At 44.6% G+C, this 18,935-nt stretch overlaps 1 protein-coding gene across 1 annotated transcript; it reads right to left on the minus strand.

The window, feature by feature from the left end:
* Positions 1-2,891: 2,891 nt before the first annotated feature.
* Positions 2,892-6,161, minus strand: LOC126195748 (uncharacterized). Its single transcript, XM_049934375.1, has one exon. It carries the CDS (start codon positions 6,159-6,161, stop codon positions 2,892-2,894), a length of 3,270 nt encoding a protein of 1,089 aa, XP_049790332.1.
* Positions 6,162-18,935: the final 12,774 nt, after the last annotated feature.

The following is an 18,935-nucleotide window of genomic DNA, read 5'->3' on the forward strand; positions in this document are numbered from 1 at the left end:
AAATAAAATTTGAAAATAATCTGTCAATTAAACAATATTTAGATGTTTCAATCTGAATTCCTGAGTTGTTATCTAAGTGATCTTTATCATTTGCGAACATTGAGGAGCAATAGATGAAATACACTCCTGGAAATTGAAATAAGAACACCGTGAATTCATTGTCCCAGGAAGGGGAAACTTTATTGACACATTCCTGGGGTCAGATACATCACATGATCACACTGACAGAACCACAGGCACATAGACACAGGCAACAGAGCATGCACGTCGGCACTAGTACAGTGTATATCCACCTTTCGCAGCAATGCAGGCTGCTATTCTCCCATGGAGACGATCGTAGAGATGCTGGATGTAGTCCTGTGGAACGGCTTGCCATGCCATTTCCACCTGGCGCCTCAGTTGGACCAGCGTTCGTGCTGGACGTGCAGACCGCGTGAGACGACGCTTCATCCAGTCCCAAACATGCTCAATGGGGGACAGATCCGGAGATCTTGCTGGCCAGGGTAGTTGACTTACACCTTCTAGAGCACGTTGGGTGGCACGGGATACATGCGGACGTGCATTGTCCTGTTGGAACAGCAAGTTCCCTTGCCGGTCTAGGAATGGTAGAACGATGGGTTCGATGACGGTTTGGATGTACCGTGCACTATTCAGTGTCCCCTCGACGATCACCAGTGGTGTACGGCCAGTGTAGGAGATCGCTCCCCACACCATGATGCCGGGTGTTGGCCCTGTGTGCCTCGGTCGTATGCAGTCCTGATTGTGGCGCTCACCTGCACGGCGCCAAACACGCATACGACCATCATTGGCACCAAGGCAGAAGCGACTCTCATAGCTGAAGACGACACGTCTCCATTCGTCCCTCCATTCACGCCTGTCGCGACACCACTGGAGGCGGGCTGCACGATGTTGGGGCGTGAGCGGAAGACGGCCTAACGGTGTGCGGGACCGTAGCCCAGCTTCATGGGGACGGTTGCGAATGGTCCTCGCCGATACCCCAGGAGCAACAGTGTCCCTAATTTGCTGAGAAGTGGCGGTGCGGTCCCCAACGGCACTGCGTAGGATCCTACGGTCTTGGCGTGCATCCGTGCGTCGCTGCGGTCCGGTCCCAGGTCGACGGGCACGTGCACCTTCCGCCGACCACTGGCGACAACATCGATGTACTGTGGAGACCTCACGCCCCACGTGTTGAGCAATTCGGCGGTACGTCCACCCGGCCTCCCGCATGCCCACTATACGCCCTCGCTCAAAGTCCGTCAACTGCACATACGGTTCATGTCCACGCTGTCGCGGCATGCTACCAGTGTTAAAGACTGCAATGGAGCTCCGTATGCCACGGCAAACTGGCTGACACTGACGGCGGCGGTGCACAAATGCTGCGCAGCTAGCGCCATTCGACGGCCAACACCGCGGGTCCTGGTGTGTCCGCTGTGCCGTGCGTGTGATCATTGCTTGTACAGCCCTCTCGCGGTGTCCGGACCAAGTATGGTGGGTCTGACACACCGGTGTCAATGTGTTCTTTTTTCCATTTCCAGGAGTGTATATCGCGAAATTAGGTATCATTTTCACATTTACTGCCTGGAGTATATCCAGAATTATAGCATGTGTACAGTGAAGTATACCTTCAGTGTCTGACACATTTTATGGTTCCTACAGCAACGCTGGGTGTCGTTCAGAAATTTACTGAACATGTGGGAAGACTTTTTAATATGGTACCAGTTGTACCGAATTTAATCCCATTATTATATTTCAAAAGCAGATGTTGGCCATCAGTACTTGGTTCGCTGTGTTATATTTGTAGTGGGCGTTTTGGAACGTTTACGGACAATTAAAAGAGGAATCATGCACCTGATATTGCACAGTAGCGTAGGAGGAAGGAAACTTTCATGTTAGCAATACAAGAATTATCTGTATAAAGGAGGAACATCCATACCGTCTAAAGAAATCTTTCGCAATTATAAATGGCCACACCTCTGAGGAAGAACAGTTTGTACATCAGTATTTACAGCGATCCATATTCCATCAACAAACACGGACACTGGACACTTTGAAGGATGATGCATCTTTTGTTAAGTCAAAAATGTGAATATCCAATGCACTCATGTTTGTGCAGACTAGAATCCACATTCACAATCGTTTAGATGTAACCAGCACAACATTAGTGTGACCCTATGAGCATGGATAAGGAGTAACTAGATTACTGGACGTATTTAATTCCGACAGTTGTAAAAGCATCAGTCGAAATTTCTCGCAGCAGTTTTCCCAACAGTACTGGCTGAAGTAAATTACCGGCTCACCAGAGAATGTGGCTGTAAGACCATGTAGCCCTTGCTCGGTTTGATGTAAATATGAAGCGTTTGTCAAGTGGTGCAAGCAGTACACACAAACTCAGTCCTTCACAAATTGTGTCTGAAGGAATGGCGTTGTTGGTAGGAATATTTTCCAGTCTAGGCACACAGCAAGAGAGGTTCAATTTAAATGTTTTTCAAAATGCGAATGATCTGTAAAACTGTAATGCTGTGTCACTCTTTCCTATATCCCGACGAGTTCAGAGTGAAGAGGGACATTTTAAGCTGCATATTGAAGTGCAAAATATTCTGTTGTGTACATGACATAGTCGCAACGCTGTACCAAACAAAAACTCATGCCTTTCACTTTTAAACAACAAAATTTTTTTTCTTTTTCTCGTCAGTTAACAAAGAAGAGTACTTAGCATGTGAAAATTTATGTGGAACAAATGAATTATCAGAAACTACAAACAGATATATTACTAAGTTTAACTTAATACACATAACGCTTGCGCACCAGCATTGATAGTAAAAGGCTCAGTAAATATCACATAAAAATTTGATTTTATTTAATTAAGAGTATAACAACAACCAATTAAATTTTCACCGAAATTTAGAAAAAACGCTGGAAACATGACTGCTGTTGTAGCTGGCAGTGGCACTGTTGACACGAGTTGTGTTGTAAACTGCGATTGGATAGGCAACATGACTCATGTTGTATTTGGAATAGAGGCTAGTGATGTGGCCGATGTTACGATTCTCGCTGTAGCTGGCGAAGGGTTGGGATATGCCTCTACTATTGTAGTTGGTGGTTGTATGGGATATGCATCTTGTATTATAGCTGGCAACGGATTGGGAGATGACTCTTCTATTGTAGCTGGAAGTAGATTCGGAGATGCCTCTTCCATTCAAGCTGGCGTTCGGTTGGAAGATGCCTCTTCTCTTGAAGCTGGCGTTGGGTTGGGGGATGCCTCTTCTAATGTAACTGTAAATAGGTTGGGAGATGCCTCTTGCATTGTAGCAGGCGATCGGTTGAGAGATACCTCTTCTATTGTAGCTCTCGATGGGATTGGACATGCCTCTTCTACTGTAAGTGGAAGCAGGTTGGGAGATGTTTCTTGCAATGTAGCTGGCTATCGGTTGGAAGATGCCTTTTCTATTCCAGCTGGCGATGGGTTGGTAGATGCCTCTTCCCCTGTAACTGGAAATAGGTTGGGAGATGTCTCTTCCAACGTAGCTGGACATTGGTTGGAATATGCCTTTTCTATTCCAGCTGGCGATGGGCTGGGAGATGCCTCTTGCTTTGTAATGGGAAAAAGGTTGGGAGACGCCTCTTGCATTGTAGCTTGCAAATGGTTGGAAGATGCCTCTTGTAATGAAGCCGCTGATGGGTTTGGAGGTGCATCTTGTATTGTGGCTCATGACGGGGTTGGACTTGTGTTTCAAGTTGTAAGTGACATTAGGGTTTGCATTCTCACTCATATAGCAGCATGTAACACTGCTCATAGACGCCACTCGTGTTGCGGCTGAAGATGTCTCTTGGGATGCCACTTGCATTTTCGGTGCTGACGCCATTCGCCTGGCAGATGCAGACATGCCTGGCAGCGCAGCTGGTGACTCCATATGCGTCATATCTGCTGATTGTCTTCGTGATGTGAGTGATGGCATGTCTGGCTTCGATATTTGATATGTATCTTTGGACTTCACTTGTGGCGCCATGGCTGGCGATGATATTTGTATCATATCTTGAGATTTCTCTTGTCTTGTGAGTGGCAACACAGCTGGGTATGCTGTGTGAATTGTTTCTCCACATTTCAGTTGTGCCATGAGTGGTGACATGGCTATCCACATTATTTGTGTTCTATCTTCTGACTTCACTTCAGCTATGACTGGTGAATTCGTATGTGATATATCTTGAGACTTCTCTTGCATTGTAACTGGCAACACAGTTGCCAAATCCAATTTTGTTGTTTCTTTGCATTTCACTTGTCCCATCATTGTTGACATGGCTGGCGATGATATTTGTATCATATCTTGAGATTTCTCTTGTCTTGTGAGTGGCAACACAGCTGGGTATGCTGTGTGAATTGTTTCTCCACATTTCAGTTGTGCCATGAGTGGTGACATGGCTATCCACATTATTTGTGTTCTATCTTCTGACTTCACTTCAGCTATGACTGGTGAATTCGTATGTGATATATCTTGAGACTTCTCTTGCATTGTAACTGGCAACACAGTTGCCAAATCCAATTTTGTTGTTTCTTTGCATTTCACTTGTCCCATCATTGTTGACATGGCTGGCGATGATATTTGTATCATATCTTGAGATTTCTCTTGTCTTGTGAGTGGCAACACAGCTGGGTATGCTGTGTGAATTGTTTCTCCACATTTCAGTTGTGCCATGAGTGGTGACATGGCTATCCACATTATTTGTGTTCTATCTTCTGACTTCACTTCAGCTATGACTGGTGAATTCGTATGTGATGTATCTTGAGACTTCTCTTGCATTGTAACTGGCAACACAGTTGCCAAATCCAATTTTGTTGTTTCTTTGCATTTCACTTGTCCCATCATTGTTGACATGGCTGGCGATGATATTTGTATCATATCTTGAGATTTCTCTTGTCTTGTGAGTGGCAACACAGCTGGGTATGCTGTGTGAATTGTTTCTCCACATTTCAGTTGTGCCATGAGTGGTGACATGGCTATCCACATTATTTGTGTTCTATCTTCTGACTTCACTTCAGCTATGACTGGTGAATTCGTATGTGATATATCTTGAGACTTCTCTTGCATTGTAACTGGCAACACAGTTGCCAAATCCAATTTTGTTGTTTCTTTGCATTTCACTTGTCCCATCATTGTTGACATGGCTGGCGATGATATTTGTATCATATCTTGAGATTTCTCTTGTCTTGTGAGTGGCAACACAGCTGGGTATGCTGTGTGAATTGTTTCTCCACGTTTCAGTTGTGCCATGAGTGGTGACATGGCTATCCACATTATTTGTGTTCTATCTTCTGACTTCACTTCAGCTATGACTGGTGAATTCGTATGTGATATATCTTGAGACTTCTCTTGCATTGTAACTGGCAACACAGTTGCCAAATCCAATTTTGTTGTTTCTTTGCATTTCACTTGTCCCATCATTGTTGACATGGCTGGCGATGATATTTGTATCATATCTTGAGATTTCTCTTGTCTTGTGAGTGGCAACACAGCTGGGTATGCTGTGTGAATTGTTTCTCCACATTTCAGTTGTGCCATGAGTGGTGACATGGCTATCCACATTATTTGTGTTCTATCTTCTGACTTCACTTCAGCTATGACTGGTGAATTCGTATGTGATATATCTTGAGACTTCTCTTGCATTGTAACTGGCAACACAGTTGCCAAATCCAATTTTGTTGTTTCTTTGCATTTCACTTGTCCCATCATTGTTGACATGGCTGGCGATGATATTTGTATCATATCTTGAGATTTCTCTTGTCTTGTGAGTGGCAACACAGCTGGGTATGCTGTGTGAATTGTTTCTCCACATTTCAGTTGCGCCATGAGTGGTGACATGGCTATCCACATTATTTGTGTTATATTATCCGACGTCTCTAGTGTTGTAACTGACAATGCAAATGATGACATCACTTTTGTTGTATCTTTGCACTTCTCTTGTGCCATATGATTTGGCAACATGGCTAGAGATGCAATTTCTATTGTATATTCTGACTTCATTTGTTCTGTGACTAGTGATGTCATCTGTATTTTATTTTTGGACTTCAGTTGAGTGATAACTTGTGACATGGCTGGCGACGCCATTTCTTTTGTATCTTCGGATTTCACTTGCGCTGTGATTGGCGACACAGCTAGCGACTCCATTTGTGCTCTATCATCTGACTTCATTAGTGCTACGGCTGGTGACGTGGTTGGCGATACCACCTGTGTTGAGGCTGACAACGCAGATGGCAACGACACTGGGTTTTCTGTTGCTGGCTCCTATAAGTAAAACATATATAGGATTTCGTTAATAGGTTGTTTAATGTGCTGCAAGATCTGTAAATAAAAATCTAAACTTTATGTAGATGCTTTCTGTGTAGAGCATTTTGAATTATAATTATATCCAGGGTACGGGATCGGGTGTAGCATGATGCATGGTTGCAGCTGTGGTTTACCTTATTACATTTTCGCCGCAGATGCACATTTTGCGGTAATTACATTCGTTACACCAAATTACTTAGACACATTAAAGAGGGGATATTATGCTCGTATCGACTATGATTGCCTGTTTAACCAACAAAATTTCAAACCTTCTCACACAGGAGGGATGTACATTATTTTGCAACGAAGTTGTTGTTGTTGTTGTGGTCTTCAGTCCTGAGACTGGTTTGATGCAGCTCTCCATGCTACTCTATCCTGTGCAAGCTTCTTCATCTCCCAGTACCTACTGCAACCTACATCCTTCTGAATCTGCTTACTGTATTCATCTCATGGTCTCCCCCTACGATTTTTACCCTCCACGCTGCCCTCCAATACTAAATTGGTGATCCCTTGATGCCTCAGAACTTGTCCTACCAACCGATCCCTTCTTCTGGTCAAGTTGTGCCACAAATCCTCTTCTCCCCAATCCTATTCAGTACCTCCTCATTAGTTATGTGATCTACCCATCTAATCTTCAGCATTCTTCTGTAGCAACACATTTCGAAAGCTTCTATTCTCTTCTTGTCCAAACTATTTACCGTCCATGTTTCACTTCCATACATGGCTACACTCCATACAAATACTTTCAGAAATGACTTCCTGACACTTAAATCTATACTCGATGTTAACAAATTTCTCTTCTTGAGAAACGCTTTCCCTGCCATTGCCAGTCTACATTTTATATCCTCTCTACTTCGACCATCATCAGTTATTTTGCTCCCCAAATAGCAAAACTCCTTTACTACTTTAAGTGTCTCATTTCCTAATCTAATACCCTCAACATCACCCGACTTAATAAGACTACATTCCATTATCCTCGTTTTGCTTTTGTTGATGTTCAACTTATATCCTCCCTTCAAGACACCATCCATTCCGTTCAACTGCTCTTCCAAGTCCTTTGCTGTCTCTGACAGAATTACAATGTCATCGGCGAACCTCAAAGTTTTTATTTCTTCTCCATGGATTTTAATACCTACCCCGAATTTTTCTTTTGTTTCCTTTACTGCTTGCTCAATATACAGATTGAATAACATCGGGGAGAGGCTACAACCCTGTCTTACTCCCTTCCCAACCACTGCTTCCCTTTCATGTCCCTCGACTCTTCTAACTGCGATCTGGTTTCTGTACAAATTGTAAATAGCCTTTCGCTCCCTGTATTTTACCCCTGCCACATTCAGAATTTGAAAGAGAGTATTCCAGTTAACATTGTCAAAAGCTTTCTCTAAGTCTACAAATGCTAGAAACGTAGGTTTGCCTTTCCTTAATCTTTCTTCTAAGATAAGTCGTAAGGTCAGTATTGCCTCACGTGTTCCAGTATTTCTACGGAATCCAAACTGATCTTCCCCGAGGTCGGCTTCTACTAGTTTTTCCATTCGTCTGTAAAGAATTCGAGTTAGTATTTTGCAGCTGTGGCTTATTAAACTGATTGTTCGGTAATTCCCACATCTATCAACAACTGATTTCTTTGGGATTGGAATTATTATATTCTTCTTGAAGTCTGGTCACCAGATGGTAGAGTTTTGTCAGGACTGGCTCTCCCAAGGCCGCCAGTAGTTCCAATGGAATGTTGTCTACTCCGGGGGCCTTGTTTCGACTCAGGTCTTTCAGTGCTCTGTCAAACTCTTCACGCAGTATCGTATCTCCCATTTCATCTTCATCTACATCCTCTTCCATTTCCATAATATTGTCCTCAAGTACATCGCCCTTGTATAGACCCTCTATATACTCCTTCCACCTTTCTGCTTTCCCTTCTTTGCTCAGAACTGGGTTTCCATCTGAGCTCTTGATGTTCATACAAGTGGTTCTCTTATCTCCAAAGGTCTCTTTAATTTTCCTGTAGGCAGTATCAATCTTACCCCTAGTAAGATAAGCCTCTACATCCTTAAATTTGTCCTCTAGCCATCCCTGCTTAGCCATTTTGCACCTCCTGTCGATCTTATTTTTGAGACGTTTGTATTCCTTTTTGCCTGCTTCATTTACTGGATTTTTATATTTTCTCCTTTCATCAATTAAATTCAATATTTCTTCTGTTACCCAAGGATTTCTACTAGCCCTCGTCTTTTTACCTACTTGATCTTCTGCTGCCTTCACTACTTCATCCCTCAAAGCTACCCATTCTTCTTCTACTGTATTTCTTTCCCGCATTCCTGTCAATTGTTCCCTTATGCTCTCCCTGAAACTCTGTACAACCTCTGGTTTTTTCAGTTTATCCAGGTCCCATCTTCTTAAATTCCCACCTTTTTGCAGTTTCTTCAGTTTTAATCTACAGGTCATAACCAATAGATTGTGGTCAGTCCATATCTGCCCCTGGAAATGTCTTACAATTTAAAACCTGGTTCCTAAATCTCTCTCTTACCATTATATAATCTATCTGATACCTTTTAGTATCTCCAGGGTTCTTCCAAGTATACAACTTTCTATCATGATTCTTAAACCAAGTGTTAGCTATGATTAAGTTGTGCTCTGTGCAAAATTGTACCAGACGGCTTCCTCTTTCATTTCTTAGCCCCAATCCATATTCACCTACTACATTTCCTTCTCTCCCTTTTCCTACTACCGAATTCCAGTTACCCATCACTATTAAATTTTCGTCTCCCTTCACTATCTGAATAATTTCTTTTATTTCATCATACATTTCTTCCATTTCTTCGTCATCTGCAGAGCTAGTTGGCATATAAGCTTGTACTACTGTAGTAGGTGTGGGCTTCGTATCTATCTTGGCCACAATAATGCGTTCACTAAGCTGTTTGTAGTAGCGTACCCGCACTCCTATTTTTTTATTCATTATTAAACCTACTCCTGCATTACCCCTATTTGACATTGTGTTTATAACCCTGTAGTCACCTGACCAAAGGTCTTGTTCCTCCTGCCACCGAACTTCACTAATTCCCACTATATCTAACTTTAACCTATCCATTTCCCTTTTCAAATTTTCTAACCTACCTGCCCTATTAAGGGACCTGACATTCCACGCTCCGATTCGTTGAACGCCAGTTTTCTTTCTCCTGATAACGACATCCTCTTGAGTAGTCCCCGCCCGGAGATCCGAATGGGGGACTATTTTACCTCCGGAATATTTTACCCAAGAGGACGCCATCATCGTTTAATCATACAGTAAAGCTGCATGCCCTCGGGAAAAATTACGGCCGTAGTTTCCCCTTGCTTTCAGCCGTTCGCAGTACTAGCACAGCAAGGCCGTTTTGGTTATTGTTACAAGGCCAGATCAGTCAATCATCCAGACTGTTGCCCTTGCAACTACTGAAAAGGCTGCTGCCCCTCTTCAGGAACCACACATTTGTCTGGCCTCTCAACAGACACCCCTCCGTTGTGGTTGTACCTACGGTACGGCTATCTGTATCGCTGAGGCACGTAAGCCTCCCCACCAACGGCGAGGTCCATGGTTCATGGGGTGGGGGGGGGGGTGCAACGAAGTATAGCCTGTATTATTATTATGTCGATAAATTTTAAGTTAGGTCAGTCTATACACAACTAAATAAAACAAAATTTATCATGCCATGTAATCTTTGGCTTTATTTGAAAAAGGTGTCATCAGCGGTTGTGTTTGTAGGTGCTACTCTACGCCCAAGTGTTCTATTGCTTGATTTCGTTTTACTGCCGTTTTTCTCCTTCCTTCCATTCGAATTTTCGTTAGCACATAACTAATAATATTGACACTTGTTAACCTCTTGTTATGTTTTGAATGTTGGTTCCAAGTACAGAATGTTATTATCGACTGCAAATGTGTCTTCCTACGACCTGCCATGATACTCTGAATATTGTTTTCTTGTATGTACTTTTTATGTCTCATCGAACACGTAAGTCCTGTAGTGATATTTGTTCACGGGGCATCATTCGTATCTCTGTGGTTGTCCTTGTCAGAATTTGAACGAATGCTACTGGACAGCTGTATCAGACGTAATGGTGTCATGACTTTCCTCAAATGCTCTACTCTTTCATACTATTTTGTGCCAGATTCTAGAGTGAAACAGATTCATGCCATCAATCGATCCACTCGCTCTCTATAAATGCTGTGGAATCAATCCGACGGTCAAGTGCCTCTTGCGTGGAAGTGGAAGGTTATCCACCTGCGGGTAACTAGTTCAACTGCTCGGCATGGACGCTCCTTTTAATTGCTACTCCAGTCAAGAGGAATGTTGATAACTGTCCTAACGGAAAAACAGTGCCCCTGGAACGCAAAAGAGCAGCAGTGATTCTGTTTCCCATGGATCAGACAGGTCCTTGGCCGGTTTCTGGCGGCATGTGGCGCTTGATGTCTAAGTACACGAAGCGCAGTCCCCTTAAATTATGGGCCAGAGGTTAATGGGCGCGGAGCTGGCGACAGATAGCGTCCTGGACGTTACTACATTGGGTTCGGAACGGGGGAATTTGGCGACCATGGCATCAACCTCATTTACTGTGATGCTACTCTGGCCACTGTAACACGATTCTGGCCCTTTGCCGAGGACAGTTGTACTGCTGGAAGATGCCATATCTCTGACGTCGATCTGTTGTAGAATTTTAGAACATGTTTTTTGCCCGAGTATCATGTCGTTTTTGGAAACCCAGAATCTACTCTGTAGGAATCAACATGGATTCCGGAAACAGCGATCGTGTGAGACCCAACTCGCTTTATTTGTTCATGAGACCCAGAAAATCTTAGATACAGGCTGCCAGGTAGATGCTATTTTTCTTGACTTCCGGAAGGCGTTCGATACAGTTCCGCACTGTCGCCTGATAAACAAAGTAAGAACCTACGGAATATCAGACCAGCTGTGTGGCTGGATTGAAGAGTTTTTAGCAAACAGAACACAGCATGTTGTTCTCAATGGAGAGACGTCTACAGACGTTAAAGTAACCTCTGGCGTGCCACAGGGGAGTGTTATTGGACCATTGCTTTTCACAATATATATAAATGACCTAGTAGATAGAGTCGGAAGTTCCATGCGGCTTTTCACGGATGATGCTGTAGTATACAGAGAAGTTGCAGCATTAGAAAATTGTAGCTAAATGGAGGAAGATCTGCAGCGGATAGGCACTTGGTACAGGGAGTGGCAACTGTCCCTTAACATAGACAAATGTAATGTATTGCGAATACATAGAAAGAAGGATCCTTTATAATGATAGCGGAACAAACACTGGTAGCAGTTACTTCTGTAAAACATCTGGGAGTATGCGTGCGGAAAGATTTGAAGTGGAATGATCATATAAAATTAATTGTTGGTAAGGCAGGTACCAGGTTGAGATTCACTGCGAAAGTCCTTAGAAAATGTAGTCCGTCAACAAAGGAGGTGGCTTACAAAACAGTCGTTCGACCTATACTTGAGTATTGCTCATCAGTGTGGGATCCGTACCAGATCGGGTTGGCGGAGGAGATAGAGAAGATCCAAAGAAGAGCGGCGCGATTCGTCACAGGGTTATTTGGTAACCGTGATAGCGTTACGGAGATGTTTAGCAAACTCAGGCGGCAGACTCTGCAAGAGAGGCGCTCTGCATCGCGGTGTAGGTTGCTCGCAAGGTTTCGAGAGGGTGCGTTTCTGGGTGAGGTATTGAATATATTGCTTCCCCCTACTTATACCTCCCGAGGAGATCACGAATGTAAAATTAGAGAGATTAGAGCGCGCACGGAGGCTTTCAGACAGTCGTTCTTCCCGCGAGGAGGTAATGACAGTGGCACGTAAAGTGCCCTCCGCCACACACCGTTGGGTGGCTTGCGGAGTATAAATGTAGATGTAGATGTAGATGTAGATGCCATCGCCGCCGGGAAAATGAAGCATGGGGGGATGGAGGTTCACGTTCACGTTCTCTCCACTTGCCGTAGTCCCTTCGAGTAGTACCACAGGCCCCGTGGAATCCCAAGTGAACGTCTCCCGTTGCTTGACACTAAGCCCGCCTGCCTGTATCCAGGGAGCTTTGTGTTTCTCGTGCGACCGTTCACCAGGTGTATAAATAAACGTAATTCATCCGACTAGGCGACCCATTTCCAGTTATCCATGGCCCAATATCGATAATCTTGTGCCAGCTACAATCGAAACTATGTCTTTGGGTCAAAATCGGAACAAGTAGGGGACGTCTGCTTTGGAGCCCAAGTTTAATAATTTGCGCTGAACGCTTTGGTCCGAAACACTTGTGACTGTACTAGAATTGTAGTCTGTCTGCAGATATCCTATCCTGCATTACAAAGTTTTCAAGCTGAATACCTCTCTACATTCTATGATGAGGAGTGGACATCCTCGATCTCGTCACCTACTCTTGGATTCACCGTCCTTCAGTATTCTTTCATAGATCACGATACGGACCGATGGCCTGCGAGTGGTCCCATAAGATCTTACCACAAATTTACAAAATAGATTACGATAGTTGCACGCGAACAACCGGCCAAGTATACCATTTCCGAATGCTGCAGCCCAAGTGCGTTGCCATAAAAAAGTGACAGTTCCCAAAGTCAGTGGATTCCCCATTTGCGGTCCGTATGGTCGATAGATTCCTCATTCGTTTCTCCGCAGGCTCTATGCTTCCCTTACACCGTCACGTGTTCTCAATGCCAAGAGCAAGCTTTCAGTTTTGCTGTACTCAATGGAGAAAATGGTTAGACAACCAGTATTAGACTACCACTTAACACGCAGCTCTTCTGTTACCCTGGTAACTATCTCCCTATTAATTTTGGCCATTAGTTCCTTAGTCCACGTTTTCAAACAAATATATGTTTGCCTAATCTAAGTGATACTTTTCATTCCCATCGCTGGGTAAGGACTGACCGCTTAACAGAAGAGCGTGCAGTGAGACAGAAATGGTGCTGTTAAAAGTACTTGGCTGCTGCGAAGCCTCACTACCACCGTGTACCCGTCAGCCGGCAGGCACCACGGCGTCCCTCACCTCCATGCTGTCCAGTGGGTGGTCGGGGGCGGTCCTCTCAGCTGGCGGATCGTCTGCCTCGATTCCCTCGCCTCTGATGCAGCAGGACAGACACCGTCGAATCGAGCGGAACATCTGCAGAATAGAAACACTCCATATATTATGTACGAATGCATGTTCTCCCGGCGATACCCATTAATAAAATATTCTCGCTTTTCAAACCGCGTCGAGTGGTTAATTGCCCACGCTAAATATTGTGTGACTTTCTGCGTGAATGACATGCTTTCTCATTGATTCGCACTTAGAATAGAGAATAACGCAATCTTGTAACGCTGTCCGAATCGATACTCGCGAGAAATAAAAATCCTATCAATATTTGGTGCAACGAAACCCTGTAGATGTTATACTTAATTTTCCGCAAGACATTTGAGTTCATTTCTATGTACGATAATGATGGGAGCTGAAGAAATGAATTAAGAATTGTGCCACGACTGAGACTCGAACCCGGATCTCTTTGCTTACTGGGCAGAAATGCTGACCATTGCACCAAAGCAGTAGTGTAATGCGATCGTGAAACGGTCATCATTTCTGCCTCGTAAGCAAGATGATCTGTGGTCGAGTCCTGGCAATGACACAGATCTTAATTCAATTCTTCAGCTTCCATCACTATCTTGGATTGGTTTGTTCTGGGGGAAGATGGGTCAAATGGCTCTGAGCACTATGGGACTTAACATCGGAGGTCATCAGTCCCCTAGAACTTAGAACTACTTAAACTTAACTAACCTAAGGACATCACACACATCCATGCCCGAGTCAGGATTTGAACCTGCGACCGTAGCGGTCGCGCGGTTCCAGACTGAAGCGCCTAGATCCGCTCGGTCACTCCGGCCGGCCTCTGGGGGAAGAGACCAGACAGCGAGGTCACCGGTCTCATAGGATTAGTGAAGGAAGTCGGCCGTGCCCTTTCAAAGGAACCATCCCGGCATTTGCCTGGAACGATGTAGGGAAATCACAGAAAACCTAAATCAGGATGGTCGGACGCGGGATTGAACCGTCGTCCTCCCGAATGCGAGTCCAGTGTGCTAGCCACTGCGCCACCTCGCTCGGTCATCACTATCTGTCTGTAGACAGTAGGAAAGCATCTCTATTTTTCTCTCAACGTCAAAAAAATCCTTAAAGGGCCAGACCATTAAAATTAGTCACCGTGACATCACTTTCACATTCACTCTTTTATGGATTACTGTTTGAAAGTGGATCCACCTACTTAGCCTGTACCGATGTTCGACAGTACATGTCACCGGATGTATGTTGCTATACGTTAACAAATCAATGTATTTATTAATAGCAATCTAATGTTCCTTATGAGTACAGTACACCTCATTGTTTTCAACTTCTAACAAATTTCAGCAAGTTCACCAAATTTTATTTTGCAGATAGTAGTAATTAAAAAATCCAGTTTATCATTAATTGTATTTCTTAGCTTTGATTCGATTCAATGTGACTGAACGAGGTGGTGCAGTAGTTAACACACTGGATTCACGTTCGGAAGGCTGACGTTTCTAATCCATGTCCCTTCATTGTCTGTTACTCTAAACCGCTCCAGGCAAATACCAGGACAGTTCCTTTGGAAAGACACTGCTGATTTCTTTCCCCATCCTGGAAGTACTACGAGCTTCTGCTCCGTATCTGATGACCTCGACGTTGACGGGGCGTTAAAGCCTAATCGTCCTTCCTTCTTCCACCATGTGCTGCTCTTCACACCGGAGCCTAACTTCTACCCCCAAGTCACCCTACAACATGTGATCACGTAGCCTTGACCGGCGTAATGACTGATAATGCTCTTCTTGGGTATGCAGCCGAATATTGCAATCATCTTGTCACAATATTTCAATTGCACGCTATCTTGAGGTGAGTATGCTGATGCACACATAAGATGTTGTATCAAGAGACGAAAATTATAGCCCCTGTTTCCCGCTACTGGGAATGTGTTCAAAACGAATCTATTGAAATTCTATTATCCAATAATATTCATAATAAATATTAGGTGACCAACACTCTGGCTTTGGGAAAGGAAAAGGCTCCAGAGAGGCAGTTATGGCTGATAATACAAGCAAGACTAAAAAGAGAACCTCTGGTATCGCGCGCCACGTAATTTGAATCCCCGCCAGACGTCATGGATGTTGAAGACTCCTAGAGGACTCTGCACCATAGCACTGTAAGCTGTGGTGGCGCTCGCGTCCTGGCCCACATTTAGTGTGAGGGCACCACAGTGGAACACATGGTTCCAGCGGCCAACAGGGGCGCCCCGATAGAGTATTTAAGCGCCTGCCTCTCACTGAGCCACCCCCCCCCCCAAATTCTATAAGTCCCTCCAGATCCTTGAGCGTCATGCACTCTGCCTCGCCTTCCATATACGCCTCCCGTCCCCCATGCGGATCCTCTATGACTTCATTCCTTTCCCCCATCTGCTCCTATTCCTCAAACATATCCACATCCTCTACACCTCCTGCCGCCTCGATCCCCCTCACCCCCTGGTTGCTCCTCTTCTCTCCCATACCCGCCCTCTGCCACGTCTTCACTGTTGTGTCCCCCCTACCCTCCACCTCTACACCCTTCATCTCCTTTCCCTAGGTGGCTTCCATCAACTCCCCCTTCAAGATGATGCCCTCTCTCCCTCCATTTATCCCTCCTATCAACTCTGATCCTCACCCCCCCTCCTTTCCTCCATTCTTTTGGGCTCCCTCTCCACCCCTTCCATCCTCTTTTTTTTCCACCTTCCCTCTCTCTGTCCCCCTTCTCCCCCCCAAGTCCTTTTGCATTTCCCTCCTCTGCCTTTTCCCATTCCCTCTCGCGTCTGCCCTGCCCCCCCCCCTTATGAGTCGTCTCCCTCCTTTGGTTCCCCCCCCCCTTTCGTTTTTCCTTTTTCCTCTCTTCCCTCCTTGTTTTCCCCCTCATCTGTCCAGGTCTACCCCCCCCCCCCCCCAATCTGCCCTAGGCTATTGTGTGTCCTCTTTGTGCCAACACTTTAGTGCAGTGTTTCCAGTGAGTGTTCAGTGTTGAGTGTCTATTCCGAAGTGTTGCGAACGGCCATCATACTGTCGCTAGGTGTGATTTTATATTTCTTGCGAACAGAAACCTGACTGTCGCCATGTTTTTTTAGTTGTCTGTCTACTATGTTAGCTGTCTGCATCCTGTGTATTTTATTCGCTTTGCCAATCCTTTCCTTTATGTTTTAACTTTCCACAATTTTCCACCGTTTTACAATTTAAGTCCCCATTTTATCGCCTGCTTTTATTGTTAACTTCTCCTTACATTTTAAAAAAGTCTGTAGGCTGCAGAGCAGCGTAATAAGCTACTGCCAGCCCGCCCCCTTCGGGGGGGAATCCAGATACATTAAAGGTAAAAAAAACTGAGCCAGCAAGTCTAATCGTTGCGTGAGTCTTGACACATTGCCTCGACAACAGACAGCGTGTTTACCGTTCTTTGTTTTCATTACTAGTGGACGTCTTGGATTCGTTTGGTTGTCTGTCACTCCGTTGCTTCTTGCGTGTTGTCGTCGTAAGGTCTCTCTCCATCGTCCGTCGTTGTTTCGTGTCCGTCCTTTCCGTTCGTTTGTTTGTTCGCGGTCCGCTCTCCGTTTGGTCCCGCCGCGCTTTCTCGGCCACCCCGCGACCGTTCCGGTCGCGGTTACAACAGGTTACAACACAACCAACACACATTCATAGGATTTGTCGACCTGGAGAAAGCATTCGACAATGACAAATGGTGCAATATATTCGAAATTCTAAGAAAACGTGGAGTAACCTTTAGGGAAAGACGCTTAATATACATTACAAATAGGAACAAAGAGGGAACAATAAGAGTGGAAAGCTAAGAAAGATGCGCTCGGATTAGAAAGTGTCTAAGACAGGAATGTGGTCTGTCACCCATATTGTTCAAACTATATATCAAGAAGGAAATGATGGAAATAAAATAAAGGTTTATGAGTGGAATTAAAATAAGGTGAAAGAACATCAATGAAAATGGTTGCTGATGACATTGCTATCACTAGGAAAAGTGCAGAAGAATTCCAGATCTGTGGAATGAAATGAAGAGTCCAGTATGTACAGAATATGGATTCAGAGGTAACCGAAGAAAGACGAAAGTGATGAGAAGTAGCAGAAATGAGAACAGCGGGAAACTTAACATAAGTATTCGTGATCACGAATTAGATGAAGTTGCCTGGTAGCCAGGCAGCAAAATAATCCATAGAAAAACGGAGGAAGGAGCACATAAAAATCAAACTAGCAGTGGCAAGTAGGGCATTCATGGCCAAAAGAAGTCTACGAGTAGCAAACATAGGCCGTAATTTGAAGAAGAACTTTCTGGGAATAAACGTTTGTAGCACAGAATTATATGGTAGTGAAGAATGGACTGTGAGAAAACCTGAACAGAAGAGAATCTAAGCATTTGAGATGTGGTGCTACATGAGAACGTTGAAAATTAGGTGCACTGATAAAATAAGGAATGAAGGGGTTCTCCGGAGAATCGGCGAGGGAAGTAATAAATCGAAAACACTGACAAGAAGAAGGGACAGGGTGGTAAGACATCTGTTAAGACATCGTCACGCAATAGCATATATAGAGGGAGCTACAGGGGATAACAACTGTAAAAGAAAACAGAGATCGGAATGCATTCAGCAAGTAGCTGAGGATACAGGTTGCAGGTGCTACTCTGGGATGAGGAGGTTGGCACAGGCAGGAAAAGGTGGCGGGCAGCATCAAGGCTTTCAAAAGACCTGGAAAAACAAAAAGAGTTTCCCTTAAGGATGACGTGGAATCCGGTTTTATCTTATATTAAACAACAACGGTCTTCAATTAGCCCAGCAGATTCTTTTTATGTTCTTCCAGAGACATATCGTTTTGCCTACTTCTTCCACGGATGCACTACGCTTGAAGTCATCAGTGCTGCTTATCGCGCATGCGCGCTGGGCCGGCCGCGGAATATTAAAAAGTTGCCGTTTCTGTTGGTACTCAGTTCCGTCGAGGTTGCGCATCAGCATACTCAGCTGAAGACGGCGGCCAGTTGGTCCACCGAAATACTGTGTCAGGACGAGTACATCACCCGGCTGCATCCCACGGTATAACGTGTTTGCATATTCCAGTCGTTGCCTCTGCGACTGCTTGCAGCACCAAGTTAACTAAGAATGCAGTAGGAGTGCCACTAACCGGTCCTCCTTCTGGTTAGGATTTTCCTCATACTCCTTCCCCACCTACTGGCTAGTTGATGAAATACAGCCTGCATACTTACTGCGGACATCGGGTGCAACCTTGCTTCTAGGTCTGCAGAATTACTTCCCTTCTTCCACTATTAAGTCGCTCTCAGTTCTCATGCTGAACAGCTCGGTATTTTTCTTTCTACTACTCCTCATCACCTTCGTATCCTAACGGCATATTCTGTGCTAAGCACTCTGTTGAGTCCTTTCAGAATGTGTCCTACGTCTTCCTTACATCATGCAAGAAGTGTTTCGTCTGCGAACATTACCATTGATGTCTGTCGCCTCTGCATCTCTATTCCCGTTCCAAAAGTATTCACTTTATTCCACCTTGTATTTTCTAATACTGT

The sequence above is a fragment of the Schistocerca nitens genome, chromosome 7, assembly GCF_023898315.1.
Source record: "Schistocerca nitens isolate TAMUIC-IGC-003100 chromosome 7, iqSchNite1.1, whole genome shotgun sequence".
NCBI classification, from domain to species: Eukaryota; Metazoa; Arthropoda; class Insecta; order Orthoptera; family Acrididae; genus Schistocerca; species Schistocerca nitens.

Coding starts and splice junctions, on each gene's coding strand:
- LOC126195748 (XM_049934375.1), bottom strand. CDS start 6,161: ATGGAGTCGCTAGCTGTGTCGCCAATCACAGCGCAAGTGAAATCCGAA.